Source organism: Schistocerca serialis, chromosome 2, assembly GCF_023864345.2.
Source record: "Schistocerca serialis cubense isolate TAMUIC-IGC-003099 chromosome 2, iqSchSeri2.2, whole genome shotgun sequence".
Taxonomy (NCBI): domain Eukaryota; kingdom Metazoa; phylum Arthropoda; class Insecta; order Orthoptera; family Acrididae; genus Schistocerca; species Schistocerca serialis.
In genome coordinates, this window is record NC_064639.1 from 680,548,382 (window position 1) to 680,575,815 (window position 27,434).

The 27,434-nt window shown below is 41.7% G+C and overlaps 1 protein-coding gene across 4 annotated transcripts in view; it reads right to left on the reverse strand.

Annotated features, from left to right (window-relative positions):
* Positions 1–27,434, reverse strand: part of LOC126457793 (spindle and kinetochore-associated protein 1-like) — a 108,323-nt gene that overhangs the window by 73,656 nt on the left and 7,233 nt on the right. Inside the window, exon 1 of one of the 4 annotated variants that reach the window (XM_050094381.1) lies at positions 21,272–21,291. The exons of 1 other annotated variant lie outside the window; for it this stretch is intronic. In XM_050094381.1, coding sequence (XP_049950338.1) covers positions 21,272–21,275 — 4 coding nt within the window. In that variant the 5' untranslated portion in view covers positions 21,276–21,291. Of the gene's footprint in view, positions 1–7,263; positions 7,361–10,162; positions 10,226–21,271; positions 21,292–27,434 lie in introns of those variants that run through there. 2 more of the 4 variants (XM_050094384.1, XM_050094383.1) reach the window with 2 other exon arrangements.

The following is a 27,434-nucleotide window of genomic DNA, read 5'->3' on the forward strand; positions in this document are numbered from 1 at the left end:
ATTTGGATTTAAATCATTTTACAGTTGGCTAGCAGTGTCGTTACCATTGTGGGCGGGCATAGGGTTCAAGTGTCGTCCCCGACCATGACAGCGCTTGTCCGAGGCTTCTTTAGTTCTGTCCTGAACCAAGTAATCACACTAAAAGGGGGGTTAGCCCTATTAGTGGTTTGTTCTTTTCGTCGCCTTTTACGACTGGCAGAACATACCGGAGGCCTATTCTTTTCCCGGGCCTCCACGGGATTTATTATTATTATTATTATTATTATTATTATTATTATTATTATTATCTTTCCTTTCTCAGACCTTAGGTCTGGTTCGGAATGAAAGTGACGCGGACCTCGATCAAGCGTCACTTCCTTTTAACTGTACGGTATATGTTACATTGCGTTTAGGAACTTTCGGGTAATTGAACATGTATCAATAATTACGGATTTCTGAAGTTGTATATATAAGTTTGGATGTAGCTGTATTGCATTGATGTACTGGTGGAAATTGCGTGGTATGACTCCTGTAGTTGAAAGTATAATTGGTATAATGTCAACTTTATCCTGATGCCACATGTCCTTGACTTCCTCAGCCAGTTGGATGTATTTTTCAATTTTTTCTCCTGTTTTCTTCTGTATATTTGCTGTATTGGGTATGGATATTTCAATTTATTATTATTATTATTATTATTATTATTATTATTATTATTATTATTATTATTATTCCACTATTACTGACCTCCTCAGCACATTTATTACTTCAGGATTCATTTTTACATCAGCGTCTTGCATCTCCACATGAAGCAAGGATAGCAACAATATAAAATAGGATAGATTGCTACTTACCACATAGGGGAGGCAGTGAGTGGAAGGCAGGTATATTGTAAGGAGGAGGAGGAGATTAGTGTGTAATGTCCCAAGACAATGAGGTCATTAGAGACTGACTACAAGCTCAGTTTAGGGAAGGAAGCAGAAGGAAACCAGCCATGCCCTTTCAAAGCAAACATCTGAGCATTTACCTTAAGCGATTTAGGGAAATCATGGAAAACCTAAATCAGTACGGCAGGATGCAGGTTTGAACTATCACCGACCTGAATGCAAGTCCAGTGTGCCAACTACTGCACTACACCACTCAGTTAACACACTGAAAGAAGTCTGTGGAGGCCATGTGTGCGAGCTGTGCATGTATGCACATGTGAGTTTATTTTTCTACATCTGAAGGAGGATAACTTATAATATCTAACATACGATTTTTAACATGCCTGTGTGGGACTCAAAACATCCCCTGTGGTAAGCAGCATTCTATCAAATTTCATACTGTTACTTCATTCCAAATTTTTTATGGTTTGCTACTATACTAAGAAAACGTCAGATGCCAGTGATGGCCGCATATTTATTGTTGTAAAAAATTTAATGATATCTATTGAGGTTATTAGTGGTCCTGAATGTGAAATAATCTGGGTCAAACATGATATCGCATGCTATTATAGGCCATTTGCTTCAGGAGGTGTAGTGACTGAGCACAGAACTTGCAGAATGTGGTGAATAAATTTCCTGGTCTTCTTGTGACAATAGAGGGAGACTTCAATTTGACAGCTATAGAAAAAGACTCATGCAATCTAAACTGGTGTTAGTGACAGTGCTCTATGTGAGATATTATGAATGTCTTGTCTGAAAATTACTTTCAGCAGATAATTATGTGAACAGATGGTAATGTTTTCGACCTCCTAGCAACAAAAAGACACAAACATTTTGAACCAGTTAACAAAGAGGATGGCATTTATGATGATAATGTTGTGATAGCATCAGTACCTACAATCGTCATAAGGCATGCTAAGAAAGGTTGGAAAATGTTTTTGCTTAGCATGAGCAATAGGATACAAATTGCACAGTATCTGAGTAATCAACATCAAATATTCAGGTCTGAAGATGAAGATGTGGGAAAAATGGACAAAATTCAAAAGTGTGGTTCAATATGTCACAGACCAGTATGTACTGAGCAAGGTTTTATGGGCTCAGAGTCCCACATAGTTTAATAGCCATGTCAAAAAGTTGCTACAAGAGCAGAGAGCTTTATCACAGATTTCACCAAAGTCAAAGCCTTTCTGACAAACAAAAGCTAAACAAAGCAAATATGAGCACAAAGAGAGCAAAGTGAGAATTGTTAAATGAATTTCATAGCAAAATTTTGACAACTAAAGGGACTAAAAACACCCAGGACATTTCAGAATACTGGCACAGATATGTAAGATGAGAGAGCTAGGCTGAAATACTGAAGTGTCCGTCTTCTCAAACTGTTTCACCACAGAAAATCTTAAGACAATTCTTGCTTTCAATCATCACATGAACACCAAAATGGCACTTATATAGACAATGGTACACAGGGTGATGCCATGTTCGTTGACTTCAGGAAAGTCTTTCATACTGGTTCAGCTTTGCACTGTCATTTGATGAATAAATTAAGATCTCACCGAGTATCGGACCGGATTTCTGTTTCGATTCATGACTTTACTGTAGACAGAACTGTGCGTGTCACTCCTAACAGAACAAAAGCAACAGACATAAAGCTAATTTAAGGAGTATCTGTTAACAGTATATATAAATGATATGGTGGATAATATCAGAATCTCCATAAGATTGTTTGCAGACAATGCAGTTGTCTATAAAAAGGCAACACTGCCAGATAACTAGTGAAATGCAGGAATATTTGTAGAAGATTGATGATTGGTGCAGGCACTGGCAGTTTACTTTGAATGCAAATGAATATGAAATACTACACATAAGTAGGCGATGAAATCCTCTGCTGTTCAATTGCGCTATTGGCAACAAACCAATCTAAACAGTAACTACCGTAAATATCTTTGAGAAGCCATCTACAAGTGACCTAAATAGAAATTACCATATAAAACTAACTGTAAGAACAGCAGGTGCCACACGGAGATTTACTGGAACTATCTTAACGCAATATAATTGATCAATGAAAGAAATTGCTTATGAAACACTTGTTTGGGTGATTTTTGAGTCTTGTTTATCTGTCAGACACCCTTACCAAGTGTGACTAATAGAAGAGATCAAAAAGATGCAACAAAGAGCAGTGTGTTTCATCGCAAGATCATTTAGTTGAGATAAGAGTCTCGAGGGGATGCTACAAGTGAGGAATTTTTGCATCACAGAGAGGTTTACTGTTGATATTCCGAGAGTGTACCTTCCAAAGAGTCTGGCAACATTTTTTTCTCCCATAGGTGTCTTATCAAATACCTACAATGAGAAAATCAGAGAAATTAGAGCTCATACAGAAGTTTACCGACTATTACCTTCCACACACATTTCATGGGTGAACAAGGTTTGGAGCAAAAAGACAACGTATCAGAAGTACCTTCCATCACACACCTAAGGCAACTTGCTGAGTACAGATTTCAACTTAGAGAAAGGCTGTTGAATCAACAGAATGAATTTAGGAGCTTGCAATATGACAAATTCACGTTTGATGAACACACACTGTCCTAAATGGGTATTCAGGAATTATCAAAAATTAAGCAAATAACTGATGCATTAAAAGGTAATATTCATTGTGCCAGTGCCCAAGTACTGGGTTCTCTTAATTATTTGCACCCTATTTCAAATTAAGCTATAAAAACACTCTAAAACACCTATACATTAATAGCATATTAGTTCACTCAGTTTATGAATATTGCTACATAGTTCCTGTCACTTATTGAAAAAAATACTGTTATAAAATGGGTGGTACAACTTGTTCATAAATGTTATCAGACTGCACACTGTTAAATTTATCTTTCTCTCAAATTTTGACTGAATCAATATAAAAGTTTCAGGGCCGAAAAGACCGACCATAGTTTAATAACAAGATTTGGAAAATGGTGAGAACCAGAGGCTGTTGCACTCTCGGTTCAAAAGAGAATGCACAAATGACGACAAGCAAAGATTAGTAGAGATTCCTAAGTCTGTGGAAAGATCTATGCACGAAGCTTACAACTACCACTGTCGTACGTTAGCAAAAGATCTGGCAGAGAACCAGAGAAAACTCTGGTCCTACATAAAATTGATAAGTGGGTATAATGCTTCCATCCAGAAACTCATTGACCAGTCCAGTGTGGCAGGTGCAGAGAGTAAAACAAAAGCTGAAGTTTTAAATTTCACATTTAAGAATCGTTCACACAGGAGAATCGTACAAACATGCCATCATTTGACCACTGAACTGACTCCTGTATAGGCAACATAGTAACAGGCATCTCTGGTGTATAGAAACAACTGAAACAGTAGAAAACAAATTCACCAGAACTGGGTAGAATTCCAATTCGGTTTTTCAGAGAATACTCTACAGCATTGGCCCCTTACCTAGCGTGCATTTATCACAAATCTCTCACCAGTGCACAGTCCCAAGCGAGCATAAAGAAGCACTGGTGACTCCTGCAGATAAGAAGGGCGAAAGGATGGACCCGCAAACTTACAGACGAATATTTCTACATCAGTTTGCTGCAGAATCCTTGAACACATTCTTAGTTCGAATGTAACAAATTTTCTTGAGACCTAGAATCTTACATATGCCAATCAGCAAGGTTTCAGAAAGAAACACTCATGTGAAACTCGAGCTTTCCCTTTTCTCAAATGATATACTGCAAACAATGGATAAAGGGTAACAGGCATTTTCCGTATTTATAGATTTCCAGAAAGCTATTGACACAGTGCACCATTGCTGGCTGTCAAAGAAGATACGAGCATATGGAATAAGTATGTAGATATGTGAGTGCCTCAAAGACTTCGCAAGTTACAGAACCAAATATGTTGTCTTCGACGTCAAGTGTTCATCAGTGACGAGTACTGCCAGGAGTGCCCCGCGGAAGTGTGATAGGACCATTATTATTCTCCATACAAATAAACAATTTGGTGCGGACAAAGTGGGCAGCAAGCTACAGTTGTTTGCTGATGGTGCTGTGGTGTATGGGAAGGTATCAAAGTTCAGTGACTGTAGGAGGATACCAGGTGACTTAGACAAAATTTCTAGTTGGTCTCACAAATGGCAGCTAGCTCTAAATGTAGAAAAATGTTAATGCAAATGAGTAGGAAAAACAGACCTGTAATGTTCAGATACCAAATCAACCAACCAAATCAACCCAATGCCTGTCACAAGAGATTGGCATACCATGTCGATTATGGGGACGAGTACTCCACCTGGAGCTGCATTGTGGCCCTGGCCCTTGCTGGCCAGCCTAGTCACTGGATCTGTCAGTGTGCGATTACTTTATGTGTGGAGATCTTAAAGTCTAAGGAGTATCGCAACGACAATCATAGTCTTCAAGAATTGTGGAAAAATATTTTGGATGAGATTGCAGCAATTCCACCAGTCCAGCTTCGACTCACCTTTAACAACTTGCTGACCAGGGCACAAAATTGTGAAGAGATGAATGATGGTCACTTTCAACACCTGCTATAGTCAGGTTAGTCATGTCTTTCATTTTCCCTGCAGTGTTTCTTAGTACCCTGGACTCTGTTCTGCAGACCACTTTATTTGCCCCACCCCGGACATGCGAGGGTGGTTTCAAAAGTTATCTTTACGGAATATAAAAAAGTACTTACATCACTGAAACTTTTTTTTATTTTTCAATGTAGTCTCCCTGTTGACTAATGCACTTGGTCGAACGATGTTCCAGTGCCTATACCATCTCAAAAATGAGTTTCCTCCAGGCTTGCAAAATAGCTGTCAACTCCAACTATCAATTCTTCATTTGAAGTCAATCTTCGTCTACCAAGTAAAATTTTTGGGAAGAGAGAGAAGACTGACGGAGCCATATCAGGTGAAAAGGGTGGGTGTGGCAACAATTCATATCTTAGTTTGTATAATTTTGCCATGGCGATGGCATGTGTATGGGCGCACATTGTCTTGATGGAAGATGACTTTCTTCCTTGCTAAATATGGCCTTTTCGCTTATCTTTTGTTGCAATTTGTGCTGGAGGTTAGAATAGTATTCTCCAGTAACTGTTTGCCCAGTGGGGAGATAATCTACAAACAGAATCACCTTCGCATCCCAGAACACTGATGCCATGACCTTTCCCACCGAAGGAATTGTCTTTGCAGTTTTTTGGTGGTGGAGAATCAGCTTATTTCCACTGGTTTGACTGTTTTGTCACTGGGGTATAGTAGTACACTCAAGTTTCATCCGTGGTCACAAACCAGCGAAAAAAATTTGTTCGTTTCCCCTAAAACGGGCCAAACATTGTTCCCATATGTCGATTCTCAAGCTCTTTTGATCCAGCATCGAGAATCATGGTACCCATCTTGCAGATAATTTTTTCATTTCTAATTCTTCAGTTAAAATGTGATACACCCTTTTTAGCATGAATGTCCTTTGATTTCATACCTTTCTTTACGAAGTACTGTATCACTGCTCGAATCTCTATTTTTTTCCATCTTCGGTAATCAGTATGTGGGTACAGCAACAGAACCACGTCACTGCGACAGCTCTCTTCCAAGAGCACTAACCAGGGTGTATAAGCGGACAAGGAAAAAAAAATTCTCGGATTTTTCCCGGATTTCCCGGTTAAAAATAGACTTTTGGGTGAAAACACGCTTCTTCCGTTTTAAGAGACAGTATATTTTCCCTTATCAATCCTTTGAATGGTTGTGGTTTTATACATGGGCGTAGAATTTCCCAGCACTTTAGAAAACTAAATTCAGGGAAAAATACATCTTTTGGAAATATCTTTGATGTGCAGCAACATGTATTTTCGTATTATGAAAATATAAATTGGAATTCCACCAAACACCGCATGTTACTTTCCGAATCATTGAAATCGAGATTGCGATGCGCTTTTGTGAGCCAGTCAAAGCTCATGTCACGTGATCTCGCCAGCAGATGACAGCGGATATTCAGAGCATAGGACATATGATGTAGGGGGCCAACAGCATCACTGTTAAGTAGCACAAACACGGAAAGTTAATAGTTTAAATTAATATACATAGTGTTGCTACAAAAAAAGCAAAACTATCACATATAATATTAGTCTCTAAGGTTAATAAGCTGCAAGACAAGCTAAGCTTTCGCATACAATGTTGATCTTTTTCGCGCGTGTTACACTTTTAAGATATATCACACAAATGTGCCAGTAAAATTCTTATTAATGACATAAATGTCTAATTTTCAGGGTTCTAAATTATTCTAAATGGCTCGTCATCAAAGAGTTGATTTTTAAATGAGAGTCAAATGCTCTGTGATTTAATAAATTCATGGTACATTCTTGCACATAATTCAAGGATATTTACTTTGAAAGTGATGCTTTTCAAACCACTATTCGTAATATTTTCCGGTGACCAGTTAGAAATAGGTTCATTTTAGCAGTTGCCAGAGAGCGCAGATAACAGGCTACACCGCGCCTGCGCAGCTATCATGACGTAGGAAGCCCGAAGCCCGTATGTACGTACGTGTAAAACATTGAAAGATCATACATTAGGTAAAGAAACAAGACATCAGAGGATACTTCAAGAGTATCGGAATTTCGTGAACCATATTAAAATGTGCACATTTAAAGTACATACTTAAAGTGTACATTCATATGTCCACGCTCCCAACCTCTTTTCAGTGTGGTTTTTCGGGATGTAAATTTTCTTAGAGCACCAGTACTGTATTATATCATGTTTGGTTCTTTATTATGGCATAATGCCATACGTGCTAGAAAATGAAAACGTGCACTTGAAATGCAGCGTACAGTTGAAATTACCCAGTACTGTGGAATTAAACATTTCGTTTCAAATACATTGACTGCCTCTGCGGAAAAGGTTAATAAAAGTCAAATTTCTTTAGCAAACAGGCAAAAATAACATCATTGTTCAGCAAGGCGATTAATGCTTGGCTGTCAGAAAGGAAGAAATAAAATCTGAAACTAATGACATATTTTAGCCTTCCGTAATTATGTGAATGTATTTTAATTCACTTGATAGCTCCCGACCACAGATATGTTTTGTTTTCATTTGACGTGAGAGTAAACGAAGGGGGAACAGCAAAATCACTAAATGTAAATACGGGTCACGTGGAGACTACCCACAATAGCTCGGACTGCTGTGGGCATCAGCCCTGGATCTACGATATTTACGAACCGGTCCAATACTAAAAAAAATCGAATTTTCAAAAATATGTTCATCTTGTAGTGCTCATCTTTCTCAAAAGTCTGAAACATAAAACATATGTGTTCGAGGAAATGTAGGACATGTTATTTGGTCTTAAGTGTGCCAAAGTGCAGTGCCACATCTCTTCATACACCATTCTTCTATCGCACGTCGCTGTATTTCTCTCTGTGGAATTGAAACGTGTTTATTTTACAATGGATGCCATCAAACTATATTCAGGACAGTGGAAACTGAAATGTCCTGTGGCGTCTCTCCTGCTCCCAGTCGGCCGGTTTGACAGCCTGCCCCTCTTTTTTAAAAAAATCTCGCAATTAATAGCGGATGGGATAATTTGTAATCAGGAGAACAAAAACTCTTCAGAAAATTTGAATTCTTTATTGCCTATTAGCTGATAACTTGCTGTTTTGTGTGACATAAAATTAAATATAGGTCACAAAACCAATAAAGACAAGAGATAAGCAAGAAATTACACATTATTTGTGAAAGAATCTATTACCTCAATGCGGTTTCTCGATCTGATTACGTCTATTTTGTCAATGTCTTTTAGATAAAACAAAATAGGAATTTCTAACATGGCAGCAATTTTGTAACACACACCAAATAAACGAGACTGTTTTGGCACAAATGGCCATTTTTATAACACAACAGAATATTATTCACGAAGTACTAATATAAAATGCCAAGTACAAGCAAAACGCTTCATGTTAGGAAATAATTTCAAGTTTCATTCATACGCACCAGTTTCTCAAGCATGAGATCGAAAAGTAGTATTACGAAATTTTTATACAAATTTGGAATCTTCTTTTTAGTTATCCCGCTATTATTTTCAGGTTGGGCGTTATTAAGTGTTCGTACAACACGTTTTCCGCGTTACTTCCAGAATAGAACTTAAGCCGGGGACTGTATAACTGGCCCTTACTAGTGTAGCAATCTGGTCAAAGATTTTCCGTCAACATTTGATCTTCTTGGATACACCGAGAAGATAATACATAATCTTTCCCGCCTGTTATTCGTGTCAGTCGTTTACTTCCATTCTGGTAGTCTGAGTCTATGGATTTCGCTAGTAATTATAACAAGGTTGATCATTTGTAAACCCTATCAACCACATAATCAAAATGTGATTGCCATTTTTCCGTTCCGCTTTACACCACTCAGCACGTATAGCCCGTCCCCTTTTGTCTGGGGAAAGTTTATTTCTAGATGCGACGAGGATTCTCCTGACAAACATCACGTACACTATACACGCGTTCAAAAATCAACTTATGATTCAGTCAGAAATCAACTTGAAACGTGTTAAAAATGTTCAAAATCCATGAGGGAATCGTTTCAAAATCATATGAATAATCGAGAGACAAACGTGCGCTGGATGCTAGGCGCTTTGTGAAACAAGTTTTAATTCTCAAGAATATGAATTTGGCGCCCCCGTTTCCCGGTAGCATCTAGCTGCTTGCTGCAACTGCTTACACAGCCACAGACGAGGGTGAATCTACTACTCAAACGCGACTCAACTGCGCATGCGCAATAGCCCGCTCGTAACTGCTAAAACGAATCTAATGTAAACAGTTGTGATCTTCAATAAAATTCTTCAGGGTATCAGACCGCATCGTCATAACGATGACGAAGCGGTCTGATACCCTGAAGAATTTTATTGAAGAAGACAACGGTCGCGGAACCCTACGCTTACATTTAAACAGTTGTGACTTCACGCTCATCGGAGGTAATTTGTTGTTATGAAGCATTGCATAGTCTTCCTAAAGCCTTTGACACACTTTGCAGTTGGCAGTTTGCATGAGCACTGTGTCGGTGTATATGGCGCATTTCTTTTGGAATTTAAGTTATTCGTTTTTTCTATCGTTTATGTTTTATTGTTGAAGTATTATTCTGCAGTAGCGGGGTACAGTAATATCCTTTGTTAGAGTATTAGTTCTTACCAGTCAAAATTACAAAAATTTAACTGAAAACTAAAACAATGAAAAATTCCCGGAATTCTAAAAAAATCCCAGGTTTTTCTCGGTTTTCTTCCGGATGAAAAAATTACCGGGTTTTTCCCGGATCTCCAGCGTCGTATACACCCTGACAACCGTGGCATGTGTTCACAGTCATCACTCCAGTGAATATCACGTAAACAACTCGTTGCTATAGTGCTGCCCCCTCGTGGTAATTCCAAGAACTTTTCAAACCACCGTCGTATTTCGATCTGTACAGTATATGCTCTTTTTTGCTTTTACAACATATTCTCTTCCACTCACACAATATATATACTTTGAACATCGGAAATACGGAAGCGTCCGATCTAACCCGTCGGCTTTGACCCATGACGTCACAAATATAGCGGAAACGACAATTCCAATATGGCGGATATAGAAACGTTGCATACGTATCACAAAGACGAAAACACATAGAAAAACAACACACACAAAGGTTTCACAAGAACAATCTGCTAACATTGATAGCAAACAAAGATAATAATAAACAAGTGGTACTCAAGGCCAGGCAGGGGGGGGCTGCGCCCCCCCCCCCCCTGCCCCCCCCCCCCCCCCGCCAAAAAAAACTCCCAACCTAACCTCGTATTCAGGGCTACGCTACAGATCAATGTGTAGGTCAATCAAAAGATAAAAAAAAGAAACAAATAAAAAAAAGAAAAAACAATATTGATTCATTAGACATAACGAGTAGCGACAAAACATATAGACCATAAAGATTGAACAATCTAATGGCAAACTGATAAAAGCCTCATAGACGACGTTAAAACAAAAAGTACAGTAAAAAGGTAAACTATATATTACAGGCCCTAAAACTCCTACTAAGGTAACGTCAACGAGGCAACATTACAAACACGCCACACTCACAAACCAAACTCCGCGCCGTAATGATGTCACACACCACAACACCCTTACGTCACGGGTCAAAGCCGACGCGTGAGATCGGATGTTTCTGTTGACCCTGAACATTATTACTTAATGCACATTTAAAGTAAAAATACCGTAATTAATGTAATTTTAAATCGTGTGACGATAAATTGTAACACAGTGACTTGTCCTACATCAGAACGTACCAACTGTGTTCTACACGACTTCATGTACCAGTAATGATGTATTCAAATATCTGTTGTCATGGGTGAGAGAACTATGCTTTTTTTAGGATAAACATGGAAACAGTATCCTTTCTTTTACAAACATCTCAACCAGCTTAGATACTTCTGTACCATGTATCATAATAACATGTGGAGACATATATATTAACACATGTGTTGAGGGTGAAATTAGTAATAACGTTTTCAGCACTTTTGGTGTGGCACATATGGTAAAAACTGCTGCAAAGGTTTCAAAAAGTTCAGCTCCAATTTTAGACCATATAATTACAGAGGTTACAGGGGAAATTGTAAAATTTTAGATCTTTACTGTCAGATAATAAAGCTAGACAGGCTCAGTGAAACCTGAAAAACTGTAGGCCTTGAAAATTATTTTATCAGATCCATAATTGCCAACTTTCAGAAACAGAAATCCAGAAAATCCCAAATCTCAAAAATTTAACGAGCGCAGGTGTCACAAGGTGTTCAAACATAGAGAGAAAAGACTACACAGAAAGAGATTACAAAAAATGTTAACATATATAATGTTACACTTATTTACAAAATTTTCTCAAGTTCACAGAACACTAGCTATATTCCAACACAGGTTGCAGAAGAGAGACGAAGATGAGTAGCTTTCTTCAGAAATTCTGAAGGAAAACTATCTATGTAACATGGACCACTGCTTCTTGTTATCAAAACAGAAATGGATCCTAGTGTTTCATTCGACACGGAGGACCTAAACTGATTGTGATTCTTCTTCACCAAACTGAACATACACTCACACTCAGCATTACTGTGCGGTAGGGTCAAAATAGAAAGCATTAGCCTGGATAACCCATCGTACTTAGGAACACCATCAGCTCCATGAATGCTCATCTGTCAAGTTCTTGCTCTCAACAGTAGCAGAGTCATCAACCTGCAGGGCCACAAACTGGTTCTGAAGCACATTCATTGGTCATCAGCTGACTCACTTCCCTTCCTCGGCAGGGATGCTGAAAACCTTTCTACAAGAAATTCTACAGAAGAAAACTTGGTGTCATCAATTTTGGAAACTTCTGCAACCTCTGCATGCTTCAGTACTTCATCACTGAGGAGAAACTTGTTTGTGAAACAGGGTGTTTATAAATGAATATCAGGGTTTTAACGCTTTATAATATTTATTATATTAAACTTAGAGTTAGAAATGATATGTCAAATGAAAGAGCAACTCAGTTTTACCAAGAACCTTATAAATGTTCAATGTGAGCACCATTTGTCACACAGTACACCCGAAGTCTATAGCAGAGTTTTTCCCAAACGTAGATAAGTGTGTCTTCAGTGGTTGTAGCAACAGCTGCTTCACTCCGGTTTCTTAATTCAGGGAGGTCTGCTGGTAGCGGAGGTACGTACACACGATCCTTGATGAAGCCCCAAAGGAAAAAAATCGCACGGTGTTAGGTCGAGTGAACGTGGAGGCCCTGTCATTGGGCCCCTTGCGGCCTATCCAGTGCTTGGCTATAGACTTTGTGTGTGCCGTGTGACAAATGGTGCTCACATAGAACATTTGTAAGGTTCTTGGTAAAACTGTTTCAGTTTCTCTTTCATTTGACATAAAAAACTGAAAGTTTAATGTAATAAATATTATAAAGTGTTAAAATCCCGATATTCATTTATAGACACCCTGTATAATCACATGCACAGCAGAAGTAAACTCTGACAGACAAAAATAATCTTTATTTATCTTTATCATTAAGTTTCTTCACCAAATTCATTTTCTGAACTCCAATAACTAGATCATCATTGTCTCTCTGATTCTCATTAAGATGGTACTGAACATTCTGTAACAGGGAACTCTTTCTAACTTTAGGTTTAAAAAACCGGAAAGAAGCTGCTGTAATAGGTTCATCATTAGTTCTAACAGTTTATGGATTTGATGGGAAGCACTCTGCAGAACTGAGATTCTCAAATACAGGAATGACAGCAGCACAGTATGCCTGGTTTAAGCCTTAAGAGAGAAACAGTTTTTCTTCATGGCTTTGAATAATGTTGTCCTTCAGCACATGAGTGTCAGATGCAAATCTCTTGGGGGGGGGGGGGGGGGCAACCAATTCTGTTGACTTGACAGCCTCCCTCTTTCTATGGTCTTTAGAACCATGAAGCTCAGCTTTTGGGATTGTAAATGATGTTCAGCTACTTGGTGCACACTGAGCACCAACACGCGCCTCATCTTCAACCCAACTAAAGGATTCCACTGCTCCAACAGTCCTTGCATATACTTTCCTAAAGATAGCCATCTTGTGCAATAATGTTTTAATATCTTCTTAGTTTCCTTGTGTGAAGCTCTTGGAACTTCTTGCAGCTCTTTTCTAAATAATAGAAAATGCCAACTAAAAGTTCATCAATCTTAACAGGCAAACTGCTTGCACATTTCTCAGCAGCCAAGTTAATCAAATGACAGAGCACCCAAGCACAAAGACATATGGCTGTGCTTCCTTTAAAACAGCAGCAACTCCATTATTCTTTCCAATCATGACTGGAGCATTGTCTGAACAGAACACTACACAATTTTCAACTGGTATTTTGTAATACTCCAACTGTGAAATTAACAGATTTCCAATATCATGCCCCGTTGAATCACCCATCAAGGCTGGGACAGACAGCGCCGAAGTAACTATCTTTTCCTAAAACAGGTGACGACTAAGGGATAAAGCTTAGCATCACTGTCATTGTTCCCATCTGTAGCCAAAGTAAAAGGTTCACATTGCATGCAGGTAATGAGTTCATTTCTTGAATCTGTCGCCATTTCTTTCAAAGTATGTGAAGTCTATGTATGACCAAAACCGTACCTTTTTGCAATTTCCAAACCAAAGAACATTTTCCTAAAAAGAGCACCAGCATGATCAGCAGCAGCTAATGGAATATTATGTTCAATTAAAAATTAAGTGAACAAACATTCTGCTCTTATTACATCAAGGTCAGCTCCAAGGGTGGTAAAAATTGAATCTATTTTCTTACTGCTACCCTTCATTTTCGTGTTGGAGATGTGTTTAACGGATTTAATACGATTTATTAATTCAGTTCTTCCTCCGTAAGCAATGTTTGTATCACATGGAACAGAATGCGAATATTTCACCTTTCCACAATTGTATAATACACGGAAATTCAACAGACTAGGCGTTCCTGAAAGACTGACGATATCATTTCTTTGTTGAATTCATCTCGAAAACACTAAATCGCACAAAAATTCATCACACAACTGCACGAATACCAGAACCACAGCAAACACCGCATAAAACCAACCCTTATCAGTTAGAGGGCCCGCACAACAGACAAGCAAGGTGGGCTGCCGACCTCCCTTCAAGAGCTCAAATCGAAACATTGCTTGAGGATGTGAGCAATAACAGGCTTTCCGCATAAACACAGACCTCCTTCATGAAAATACATATGACAGTGATCCACCAATTGGAACTCATGTGACTACACGAAGCACTCCGCTGAATCAGCATTATAAGCACGCTAGGAGAGTCAGACTAGCAGTGTAAACCTACAATTAGGACAGCTCCGGCCAATACCTAAGTCGTCTCTAACATAGTACACATTCGCCGTAGTCTTCAGTAGCATGTTGTATCTTTTTAATTGGTAGAGTAGTATTTTGGTCATTATTTTATTTCATTGTCTTGTACTCTTATCTGGTTTTGACACCACAAGAATTGTGTTTCTTGTAGTTCTTGCTTTTGGAAATTAGTGCATGCCAAGAAGGCATTTTTTTAATTATAATAAAGTGTGTTCAAACTTGATTGTTAGTTCTTTCCTGCCAACCGCAGGACACTACAGTAAATTGGCAACAAAGGTAAAACTTCCATTTTCGAATGAAATGGCCTCCTCAGAGGAACTACTTCAGTCCTTGATGGAAACACAATAGCAGATTCAGGCAGCTCTCACACGGTAAGAACTTCGCCCTAACTCCCCAGTGTTGCAAGAGGTAGCTCGTAGAGTTGATTCCATCATGAGTAAATTGAACACTTTGCATGAGGATCCACCAAGGTTTCCTGCTTTTGATAGGTCTGTCGAAGCATGTTCAAATTATCTCAAACTGCTGGAACAACATTTACTGGCACCTGGGATCCACAATGAAAAATCAAAGTCGGCCCCCCCCCCCCCCCCAACAGCAACAGAACAGTCGGACCACAGGTGTATTGTTTAATTCAACAACTGAATCCTGAGCAATCCCCTCGTGATCTCTCCTTTACCCATATTAAGGTCTGCCTTTTTGAGTACTTTGCACAAAAACACATGTCAGCTCCATCCGTGTCAGACTTTCTTTTCTTGTAGAACGTCCCCAGGTCAGACATATCGGGAATGGATTATGACGCTCCAGTGTCTCTCCGATGATTGTAAATTCCGGTGCGCCAACGTTGCCTGCAAGCAGTCTTATGCCTCTTTGTTGATACGCGATATGGTGGTGGTTCACACACCAGATGAGGGTCTTCGGGCTGATATTTTCAAGTTGCAGGACCCTTCCCTCGACACCTGCCTGCTGATCATTCGTGCATTTGAACAGTCTCACCAGTACAACGGCTGCGTCTTGATCTGGCTGTTTTCATGGCTCGCCATTTGTCTAGCGCCAAACAAGAGTCTTGTCAATCTGTTGGTCCATCCAGTGACAGAGAATCTTTCACTTGTTTTCCATCCTGTCTGGGCTGTTTCTAGACTCACCAATGGTCGGAGTGCCCCCACCGGCAAGCAAGGTGCACGGCTTGCAGCTGAGCGGGCCATATCACCGTGGTGTGTCAGGCTTCACAGAAACATCGCGTAGATGCCACGCTTCCTGCGGACACACAAGCTTGTCACGAATCTTCCATTGACAGACAAGTATTCTCCATCATTCCTCAATCAGAGGCCTGTTTTCTCCTTACCTTGGAGGTAGCACATGTCCCGGTGGTCTTCCAAATCGACACAACATCATCCATTTCTATTGTGGATGGTGCCACACACCAGCACTCGGGTTCACTGGTTTTATCCCTATACACTCATGCCTTGCATAGTTTCAGTAATTACCCAATATCAGTCGACGGCATTTTTCCACTCACAGATCTCTTACAATTGATGGTCAGCTCTCCCAGTACTACTAACCTTTTGGGTGTTGACATTTTTGGTCCTCTGGGTTTGTCAGTGCAGGACAAGGTACAGGTGGTTTAGATCCCCTCCTTGTCCCATTCCTCAGCAAATATGAAACATTGTTCTCATCCTCCACACCAGGGATGAATGGTTTCACAGCACATGATCAGCTTCTTCCCTCTGCTGTCCCTCATTTTTTTAAGGCCCTCCCAGACTCACCGAGACTTCGCCGCTTACAAGACGAAGGCATCCTTTCTCCCATCGCGCACAGTCGCTTGGCAACACCTATCGTGACAGTTGAGAAGCCAAACGGTGCTTTACCCATCTGTGGCGATTTTAAGGTCACAGTCAATTCTCAGTCCATCATCAATGCATATCCTATCCCATCGGTGGACAATATACTCACACGTCTTGTGGGCTCAACCGTTTTCACCAAAATTGATTTGCCCGATGCTTATTTGCAGCTGCCGCTGGACGATGAATCGCAGCAGATCCTAGTCATCAATACCCTGTGTTTCCTTTTCTGGTACAACCACCTCCCATTTGGCATTGCCAGCAGCCCTGCCATTTTCCAATGTTATTTGGAATGCCTCACAAGCCAGGTGCTCAGGGTGGCAAATTATCTGCATGATGTCACTATCAATGGCATGTCCGCAGTGGACCTTGCAGACAAGCTGGATAGGTTATTTCAGGTTTTTTTTATGCTAACCTGCATTGCCGGAAAGAAAGGTGTGACTTTTTTGCACAAGAGGTCAGTTATCTCAGGTTCACGATTGATGCCTGTAGCCTACACGGAGTACGTCAAAGTGATTCGAAACCTGCCTCCTCCCGCCAACGTGAACCAACTGCAATCCATTCTCTGCCAAATCAACTATTATTGGCGTTTTATACCGCACACCGCCGAGATTTCAGCACCCATGACCGGGTTATTGTGCAAGGGTGCGCATTGGGTTTGAAACACGGCGTGTGAACAGGCTTTCACACATCTCAAGTCAGCTCTCTTCTGCCCTCCTTGTCTGGCCACTTACAATCATCCCCTGCCCTTAATCATCGCCGCCAATGCATCAGACTATAGCCTGGACGCAGTGCTCTCACAAGCAGTCGACAGCATTGAGATGCCAGTAGCTTTCTCATCCAAAAAACTGACCTATGCTCAAATCAATTATAGTCAAATTGAAAAGGAAGTTTTGGCACTGGTTTTTGGCCTAACGAAATTCTACAATTTTGTTTATGGTCATCATTTCATTCTGCAGACTGACCACAAACCTTTGGTTTCTTTGTTTCTCCCGGGCACAGCAGTGCCTACCTGGACAGTGCACTGCCTCCGGCGTTGGGCGCTCTTCCTGTTGATGTTCAACCAATGTTGTCTATTGTACATCTGAACGGCAAGCAAACACCGATTTTCTGTCCCGACTGCCTGCCGGGGAGGACCGTGAGTTTGATGCATCCCCCTTGGTTTGTTTCCATGTGGAATCAGACGTGGTCACAGCTCTGGACAGGCTTCCGTTGGATGCTGATGCAGTCCGGCGGGCCACCGCTCAGGATCAGATGCTGCAAGATCTCTACCACCACATGCATTGCACCTCGACCTCCTCCACACTGGCCATTGGAGCATCATCCTCATCAAACAGTTGGCCCACAGACACCTTTACTGTGTGCAGTTTGGATTAAGACATTGCCTCCCTTGTGTCAGCCTGCACCACGTGCCAAACACGTCAGGCAGCACCCCAGTGCCAGTATTTTTCATGGCTGGATGCAGCTGCTCTGTGGGAGCGTCTCCATTTGGATTTCTCAGTTCCAAGTGGCTCATACTGATAGACTCTAGGTCGGGATACCCTTACGTCTCCCGCATGATGACCACCACTTCTGCTGAGACTATCAAAATTCCCCAGCATCTCTTTGCTATCAAGGGATTCCCCAAAACGATCATTACAGATAATGGTCCACAGTTTACTTTGACCGAGTTTAAGTAATTCTGTACTACCAATGGAATTTCCCTCATCCATACTGCCCCATTTCACCCTGCATCAAATGGCCGGGCAGAAAGTTTTGTGCGGAAGTTCAAGACCCAGCTCGGTAAGCTGCTGAGCCATCACCCTTTGGAGGACGCCATCACCCTTTGGAGGACGCCATGCTTCTTTTTTTGGCTACATACCGCACCACCCACTATGCCAGTAAAAGTCTAGTGGAGATACTTCACGGTTGACCATTCTGCTCTCCCTTATCAGTCCTTGTTCCCGAGGTTTCTCATCCTCCCGCCCACATTCTGGCACACTCCTTCTGCATCAGGCAGGAGGCCTGGGTGTATCTTGTCTCATCCACAGGCAAGCTGGGTGCCTGAAATCATCACCAAGCTCTGCGTCCAGGCAATGGCGTTTCTCCAGTGGGCTGACAGTTTTGCCGGCACCTCAACCAGCTCCGCCCCCATCTGTTGGACCACGACACCCCAGGGGAGCTGCCAGTGCATATCGCCAGCCGCCCTGTGATGGAACCTCCACTTCAACCCCAGCCACTGTGTCTGCTGCCAGCTGCCCCTGCTGCGTCACCACCTCCCAACCCTGCCGGCCACGAACCCATGGATGTCAACTACGACGCCCCTACTCCAATGGACGTTTGTGGTGCTGTGCATTCTTTTTCCTGGGGGAGAAATGTCATAGCAGCCCCTTATCAGTCAGAGGGCCTGCACAACAGATAAGTGATGTGGGCTGCTGACCTCCCTTCAAGAGCTGAGAACGAAACATCGCCAGTGGATGTACACAATAACAGGCTTTCTGCATAAACACAGAACTGCTTCACAAAAAGACATGTGACAGTGATCCACCAATTTGAACTCATGTACCTACGTGTTGCACTCTGCCAAATTGGCATTATAAGCATGCCAGCAGGGTCAGACCGGCAGTGTGCACCTAGAGTTAGGACAGCTCCACCCAATACTTATGCCGGCTCTAGCATACTAGACACTCGCCATAGCATTCAGTAACACGTTGTATCTTTGTAATTGGTAGAGTAGTATTTTGGTCATTATTTTCTTTATTGTCTTGTGCTCTTATCTGGTTTTGCCACCACATGAACTGCTGTGTTTCTTGTTCTTGCATTTGGAAATTAGTGCATGCCAAGAAAGCTTTTTATTATAATAGTGCGTTCAAACTTGATTGTTAGTCTTTCTTGCCAACCGCAGGACACTACAGTGAGTATCAAACAAAACTCCGATTTAGTCTGTACTATGTGCTGTTGTCCAGCATAACAGGAATAAGTCTTAATTAAATGTAACACCACAACTATGGAGTACAGGAAAAGCATGATTGAGAGTTACTAATATGCATGGCTTCCATGGGGAAGTTAGTACAGCGTTAGATTGCTGTACCAAAGGTACTGATTTCATACCCCAATTACGACTTTTTTTTCCTTCTGAAAGTGTTGTATAGGACTATCAATACTGCCATACGTGTGATGCAATTGTTTCTTTAGTCTACTCTTCCGATTGTTTATGTTTATTCTGTGAAAACTACAAATGCACTATCAACTTCATCACCTGTTGTGTCTGTTCTGTCGTACATGTCCGATAGAATACCACATATATATATATATATATATATATATATATATATATATATATATATATATATATATATATATATATATATATATATATATATATATATATATATATATATATATATATATATACCAATTTACTCTATAAGTTTGCTACCTTCAACAAACAAAGGAAAAGCAGACTGCCAAAACAACATTGTTACAAACTCTGAAAGGTCCTTTTACATGACAGGACAATGTTCTTCCCTGTAACAGTTTCACTTGTAAACAGTTAAAACAAATTGTCATCAATGTGGTTTGAATAGGCGACTCTTGGTACAACAACCTTACGCTCTATGATCTCACCCACGAGAGATCTACAAAACTGTCACTCACAGATATGCCTCTCATGTGCTCCGTAGTTGTGGTGTTACTTTTGATTACCGTTTGGGCATGTTCTAGCTGGCAGCACATAGCACTCAGTAAATCGGTGTTTTGCTTGATACTCTATCCACATACAACATTTGGTACCGATCTGAGTGTCTGACATCTGGAGGTTTAGGTGCCAGTTCACTAAATTCTGCACATTGTTTAAATTAACTTTTGAGGCTCCATTTCCAAAAGTAGCTATTTCTACTGTAGCAGCTAAGGAAAACAGGTACATAACTGTGGGTATTAGAAATTCCTCAGTTCTTTGGGAAAGCACTGCACAAATCCAGTGCCAAAAGCACTACACAAATCCAGTTCCTTGAGGTATTCACAGTTATAAAAATATATATAGGAGGATACTGCTTGCAGCAAAAAAAAAAAAAAAAAAAAAATATTCAATGACAAATTAATATATAATGCAGGAAACAATAGCAAAGTGGTGGGAGATATTATACAACAAGAAACTGAAAAAGGTAGACAAGTATAAGAAACTACATTAGGCTAGTTCAAAAGAAAAACATCTTTTGCATGCTGCACATTAAGGTTTTTAATTTAAACGCAAGTATAACAACATACAAATCAAAGATGGGAATCGGGTAATAGAAAGTTGTCGGGCATTAGCAAATTCTGCAAATGATTATTTCTCTGGTATTGCAGAGAAGCTGCAGCAAAATCTTCCTGAAACACACGTAGCACTAGCAGTGACTTATACAGAAAGCACAACGATGTTATTTTTCACATCAGAGCTAGAACTTTAGAAGAGAGAATAACAATTAAGAAATGAGAAATCAGGAGACATAGTTGAGGTTCCTGTATGTTTTGGAGGTGTGCATACATAGCCCACAGGCCCCTTTAACAGAGATAATAAGTTGATCAATTAAGTTCATGTGTCTCCCCAGAGTACCTGAAAATGTTCGAATGTGTGAGAATTCTAAGGGACCAAACTGCTTAGGTCATTGGTCCCTAGACTTACACACTACTTAAACTAACTTATACTAAGAACAACACACACACCCATGCCCGAGGGAGGACTCAAACCTCCGGCGGGAGGGGCCGCGCAGTCCGTGACATGACGCCTCAAACCGCGCAGCCACTCCGCGCGGCAGAGTACCTGAAACATGCATAAGTGGTACCCTTACTAAAGAAAGGTAATGTGGAAATAATTTAAAGGCCAGATTCACTGCTGTGCTCGCTCTCAAAAACAACTGAAGAAAGCATAAAAGAGAAACTCCTGAGTTACATGACTAAATACAACTTCTTTAACGAAGCAGTTTGATTTCCAGTGTGGAAGAAGTAAAATATCAGTAACTGTAGAGGTCACAAAAATGATACTTGAAGTTCTCAATAGGGATCATTATGTTACAGGCATTTTGTTAGAATTGTGTAAGACTTTTCATACTTGACCATAAAATACTATAGACAAGCTAGAAGTGTCAAGTGTAAGAGGAACTGTGAATGAGTGGTTTCTGTCTTAGAAAACTGGGTGCAAAAGATGTAGATTGTCCACACATGCTGCTGCTGATAATTTTTTTGTAAATTGTCAGACAAAAAATATATGAACATTGGTGTTTGTCAGGGTAGTGTATTGGGTCCAATCCTGTTCTTAATACACATCAATAACTTTCCAAGACAGTGTAAAACATGGAGAGAAAGTTCTCTTTGCCAACGACAGAACATCATAACCACTGACAAAACATCCGATCTCCTATTAGGGAAAGCGAATGAAACCCTCAAGGGTGTTTACAATTGGGCAGTATGTAATAAATTAACGACAAACATAAATAAAACTAACAGTAGTATGCACTTGTTATCCTCTGGCGAGCTAAAGTAATTAACATAACCCCGCCCCCCGCACACACACACACACACACACACACACACACACACACACACACACACACATACACCTATGCCTCTATATGGTGCAGGCTACACCTAAATGCCAATACTATTTTTTGGCTAGTGGCATGGTTTTGCTGGGAGTTGTGTCAGCCGGATGTATAGAAAGAGAGGGAGGAGGCAGGCAGAGGGACAGGGAGATGGTGACTTGTGGCTCAGAATGAGGTGGCCAATTTACTGACCAGAAAAGTGGGAGGAAAGGATGGCAGGTCTTTGGGCTGGCACATCCCACCAGGAATGCGGCACATGCTGAAGGCGACGTGAATAGGAAAGGGGTGGCAGAATGGAGGAAGGGGAAACTGTTGGGTTGAGGGTGTGGGGACAGTGGGTTACCTGAGATAGAGGCCCGGATGATTCCGTGAAAGAAGGATGTGTTGTAAAGCCAACTCCTAACTGTGTAGTTCTAAGAAGCTATTGGTAAAGGGAAAGATCCATACGGCTGTTTGTGAAGCAGCCACTGAAACTGAGCGTGTTACTGCACGTTGTGCCACTGGGTGGCCAACTTCATTCTTGACAACAGTTTGCAAGCAGCCATTCATCTTCCTGGACAGCTGGTTGGTTATACCGACATAAAAGGTTGAGCAGTGTTTGCAGCTGAGTTGATATATGACATGGCTGCTCCCACACGCGCTCAGCTTCTGATGGTGAAGGATAAGCCCGTGACAGGACTGGAATAGGAGATGCTGGGTGGGTAGAATGGATAGGTCTTGCACCTTGGTCTGCCACAGGGAGAGGGAGTGGCATGAAGATGGACTAGGCTGTTGTGTAGGTTGGTGGGCAATGGAACAAAATTTTAGGAAGGGTGGGAAAAATCCTGGGTAGGGTGTGTCATTTTAGGGCACGATGAGAGAGTCAAAGCCCTGGCAAAGGACCTGGTTCAGTTGTTCCAGTTCAGGATGATGATATTTGATGACTGGGGTGGGGGGTGGGGGGGGCACTCCTTTGTAGCTGAGCCGTGGTGGTGGATTGGAGGTGTGTGAGGATACAGCACGGGAAATCTGTTTGTGGTCTAGGTTTGGAGGGTATTGCCCATATGAGAAGACCTCTGTGAGCCTTCAGTACACTAAGGAGGGGAGTTCTCATAACTGCAGTTATGTTGTCCGCAGATGGCTAGGCTAAGATGACGATGATGATGATGATGATGATGAGGATGATGATGATGATGATGATGATTGGTTTGTGAGGCACTCAACTTTGTGGTCATCAGTGCCCATACAAAGTCCCAATGTTTACACAGTCCAATATTTTTACACAGTCCAATCTAGGACTGTCACGAATGAAGAGAATGAAATGATGAGGACAACACAAATACCCAGTCCCCGGGCAAAGAAAATCCCCAACCCAGCCGGGAACAGAGGAAAAAGGAAGGGAAAGAATGGCTTCCTAAAGACAAGTGGAGGGAATTAAAGGGACTTGAACCTAAGACTCCCAAGAAAAAAACTGTCTCAGACTGAAGGGGATATGCAGATGCCCACAACGTCGAAGACAGGCAGCAAGAGGATAATGGAAGAATCTAAGACTCCCTCCTCCCTGGATAAGCGAGCCCAGAAAAAACCAAGGCAAGAAATAGGGAAACAGACCTATAGTACTGCAGTCTCGGTTTCTAAGATGACAGTTATCCAGGAAGGCAATCCACTGGTGGCCATCACCTCGCAGCAGGAGGAATATGTACAGATGGCTCTCTTTGAAAATGGGGGAGACTGATCCAGGACCCAACTTCAGGAGGGTCTATCTAGATCATGGTGCCCTCATTTTTGTTTGTGAGCGGGTGCACATGATGGAATGGCTTAAGGGCAAGGTGCCCATGATATCCCTGTGAGAAGATGCAAAGCTGCTGCTGAAGACGGTAGCGGAACTTCTTAAGATCGCAAAGGTATCAATATGGGTACCAAAAATCCTTAAGGATGTCTTCCCGAAGACTCTGTTCAAGAAAATAGGCGCTCAGAACCCAAAAGTCTCGACAGAAGACTGGAGAGTGGTCAACCAGAAGGATGTACCAGGAGGAGGAACCATGGTGGTGGAGGTCAGAGTGAAGTCCCTGAAGGCAATGCGAGTGTAGGACCTGAGGATGTACCAGGAGGAGGAACCATGGTGGTGGAGGTCAGAGTGAAGTCCCTGAAGGCAATGCGAGTGTAGGACCTGAAATTGTTTTTAGGGTTCTCGCAGGTCACCATCAGGGTTCACAAAGACCTCAAAGGCAATGACGGCAGCAAGACGGAGACTGGAGGTGCTGCAGAGTAATCTGCAGCACAGTAAAGGGGCCTCTGCTGCTCTGAGCCGCTACCTGGGGAGGCAGCAAGTGGACGTGGCCCTGATACAAGAACCCTACTTATATAAAGGGGGCATATTGGGCCTCGGTGGCACTGGAGGTAAGCTGATTTACTCTAGAAACCTAAGAAACTCCAGAACACGCATCTATGTAAGAAATGGAATTTCTCTCATGTTAATAATAGATTTCTGCTCCACGGGACCTAGTTACCATTAAAATGCAGCAATGTCAGGACGGTATCACGAGGGAAATTATTTTGGCCTCAGCATTCATTCCTTACAAAGACAGCTCTCCTCCTCCTTTGGTGGTGAGAAGACTGGTAGAGGCTTGCCATCGGCAAGGTGACCAACTGCTGGTGGGATGCGACGCCAACGCCCACAACCTAGTGTGGGGCAAAAAGGACACCAACAGTAGAGGTGAGTACCTTCCTGAATTTCTTTTAGCTAACAACTTGGAGGTCCTGAATAGGGGCAATAAACCTACATTCAGGAATAGCAGAAAGGAAGAAGTAATTCACATAACTTTTGGTTCCATGATGATGGGCAGCTATGTCAAACAATGGCATGTGGTGTTAGAGCCATCCTCACCAGAACACATGTACATTAAATTCAAGGTTGAAATGGCAATTAGACAGACCATGACCTATAGGAATCCCAGGAAAACAGACTGGGAGACGTATAGGAGGGACCTTGACTTAGGCTTATCAGAAAGTAAAACCTCGATAAGGAATCCAGTGGAGTTTGAGGAAGTAGCACAGGCTGTTACCTCTGCCATAGTGACCTCATATCAGGACAACTGCACAATCACCAGGAAGTCCACAAATAGGAGTGTGCCTTGGTGGAATAATAACTTGGAAATTCAAAGAAAACGGGTACAAAGACTGTTTAACATTGCGAGAAGTAAAGGACAATGGCCTAAATATCGTGAGGCCCTTGTCAACTACAACCTTGCAATAATACAAGCAAAGAAGACATCCTTGGAAGGCATTCTGCGAGGAAGTGGAGAACACGGCTGCTCAAGCCAGACTTCACAGAATCCTCACTACAGTACCCATCAATCCAGGAGGTACATTGAGGAAGGAGGATGGGGAATATACAAAGACAGCACATTAGACGCTGGAAATGTTCCTCAAAACACACTTTCCTCTATATGCTCTGCCTGACAACACAGACCAGAATGTGATCCGGCAGAGACAATGGTTCTCAGGCACTCTAAGAGAGGACTGGGAATCGGCCAAGGAGTGTGTGGACTTTAATAAAATCCAATGGGTGGTGGGAACATTCCAACCGTTCAAGTCACCTGGCCTGGATGGAATTTTTCCAGCTCTCCTGCAAAAGGCAGGAGAAACTCTAATAAGAGTGCTATGCAGGTTATTCAGGTTTAGTCTAGCAGTAGGAATTATTCCCAATGCTTGGAGGGCAGTGAAGGTTGTCTTCACTCCAAAGCCAGGGAGTATTGATCATACCAAGGCCAAGGATATGAGACCAATCAGTCTGTCCTCCATTCTCAAACCATTGGAAAAACTGGTAAATGTATAAGTTGGGGAGAGGAGGCTAATTAGGGTCCCTCTACATTCAAACCAACATGCATATCAACCAGTTTCCACCAACTCATTGGGAGGGTGGAGAAAGCACCTCATTTCCAAGAAATAGCCTTCTGCATCTTCCTGGATATCGAGAGGGCCTTCAATAACATGACCTTTGATTCCACGCAGAGGTGCATGACCTAGGGACCACTGTAAGTAGTTGGACCAGGGCCATGCTTAGTGGAAGGAAGGTAGAGGCTACCACGATGAATGAAAAGATGGTAATTAACACCACTAGAGGCTGACCACAAGGAGTAGTTTTGTCCCCTTTATTGTGGAATCTAGTGGTGAACAAACTCACTGAGGAACTAAATTCCAAACAATGCTTCTGCCAAGGATACACAGATGACCTTGTCATAGTAATACTTGGCAAATTTACTGACCCAGTTAGAAATACGGCACAAGGAGGATTGGACATTGTGCAAAATTGGTGCATTAAACAGGATCTGAGGGTTAATCCTAAGAAGACTGTTGTGATGCCATTTACGAAGAGGCATATCCAACACTCCAGTTGGAATCCAAAGCTCTTTGCTGAAACTCTGCCTGTGAAGGGGATAGTGAAATATCTAGGGGTAACCTTAGATGAGAAACTAACGTGGACCCTCACATTAAGAGTATCTGTTCCAAGGCAAAAAGGACTCTATAGAATACCGTAAGGGCTTGTGGTAAAAACTGGGGCCTAAGCCCCAAAGGTATGCACTGGACATACACCACAGTGGTTAGACCTAGGATTTCTTAAGGGGCCGAGTGTGGTGGAAGAAAGAAGAACAGCAAATTGTAGCTAAGGACCTTGCTAAGGTGCAGAGACTGGCCTGCTTAGCCATAACAGGTGGAATTAGCAGCACACCAACCGCTAGGATGGGAACCATGCTGGACATTACAACTTTGGGTCAAGATAGAGGCAGCAGCTGGGGCATACAGACTTAAAACTGGCAAAAAATGGATCTCATCGGGATATCCAGAAAAACACACTAACATAGTGAGTGAGGTAAACATAGGAATGGCTGGGGAAATACCTGCCGACTATATAATAACTTCCAACAGCTTCAACAAGCTTTACAATATAATAATTAGAAGCAGGGAGCAATGCGAAAAAACAGTTCGACACCGTACAGGGGTATTGGGGCAGGGGCATACGGGATTCAGCCAAGACCGGAGGGCATCATCTCTCTAAGAAAACTGGCCTCTGTATTCCAAGCTGAAATTACTGCAATCAGGGCATGTGTGGAGGAGAATATGCGTAGGTGCTACAATGACCGTAGCATCTACATCTATCCAGACAGCCCTGAAATCACTTGCAGCTCCTGCAACGAGATCTAAGATTGTTGCAGAATGCCACAGGGCTCTGGTGGAGCTATGGGGAAGCACAAGGGTAAACCTAGTGTGGGTCCCTGGCCTCCCAGGGATTTGTGGCAATGAACAAG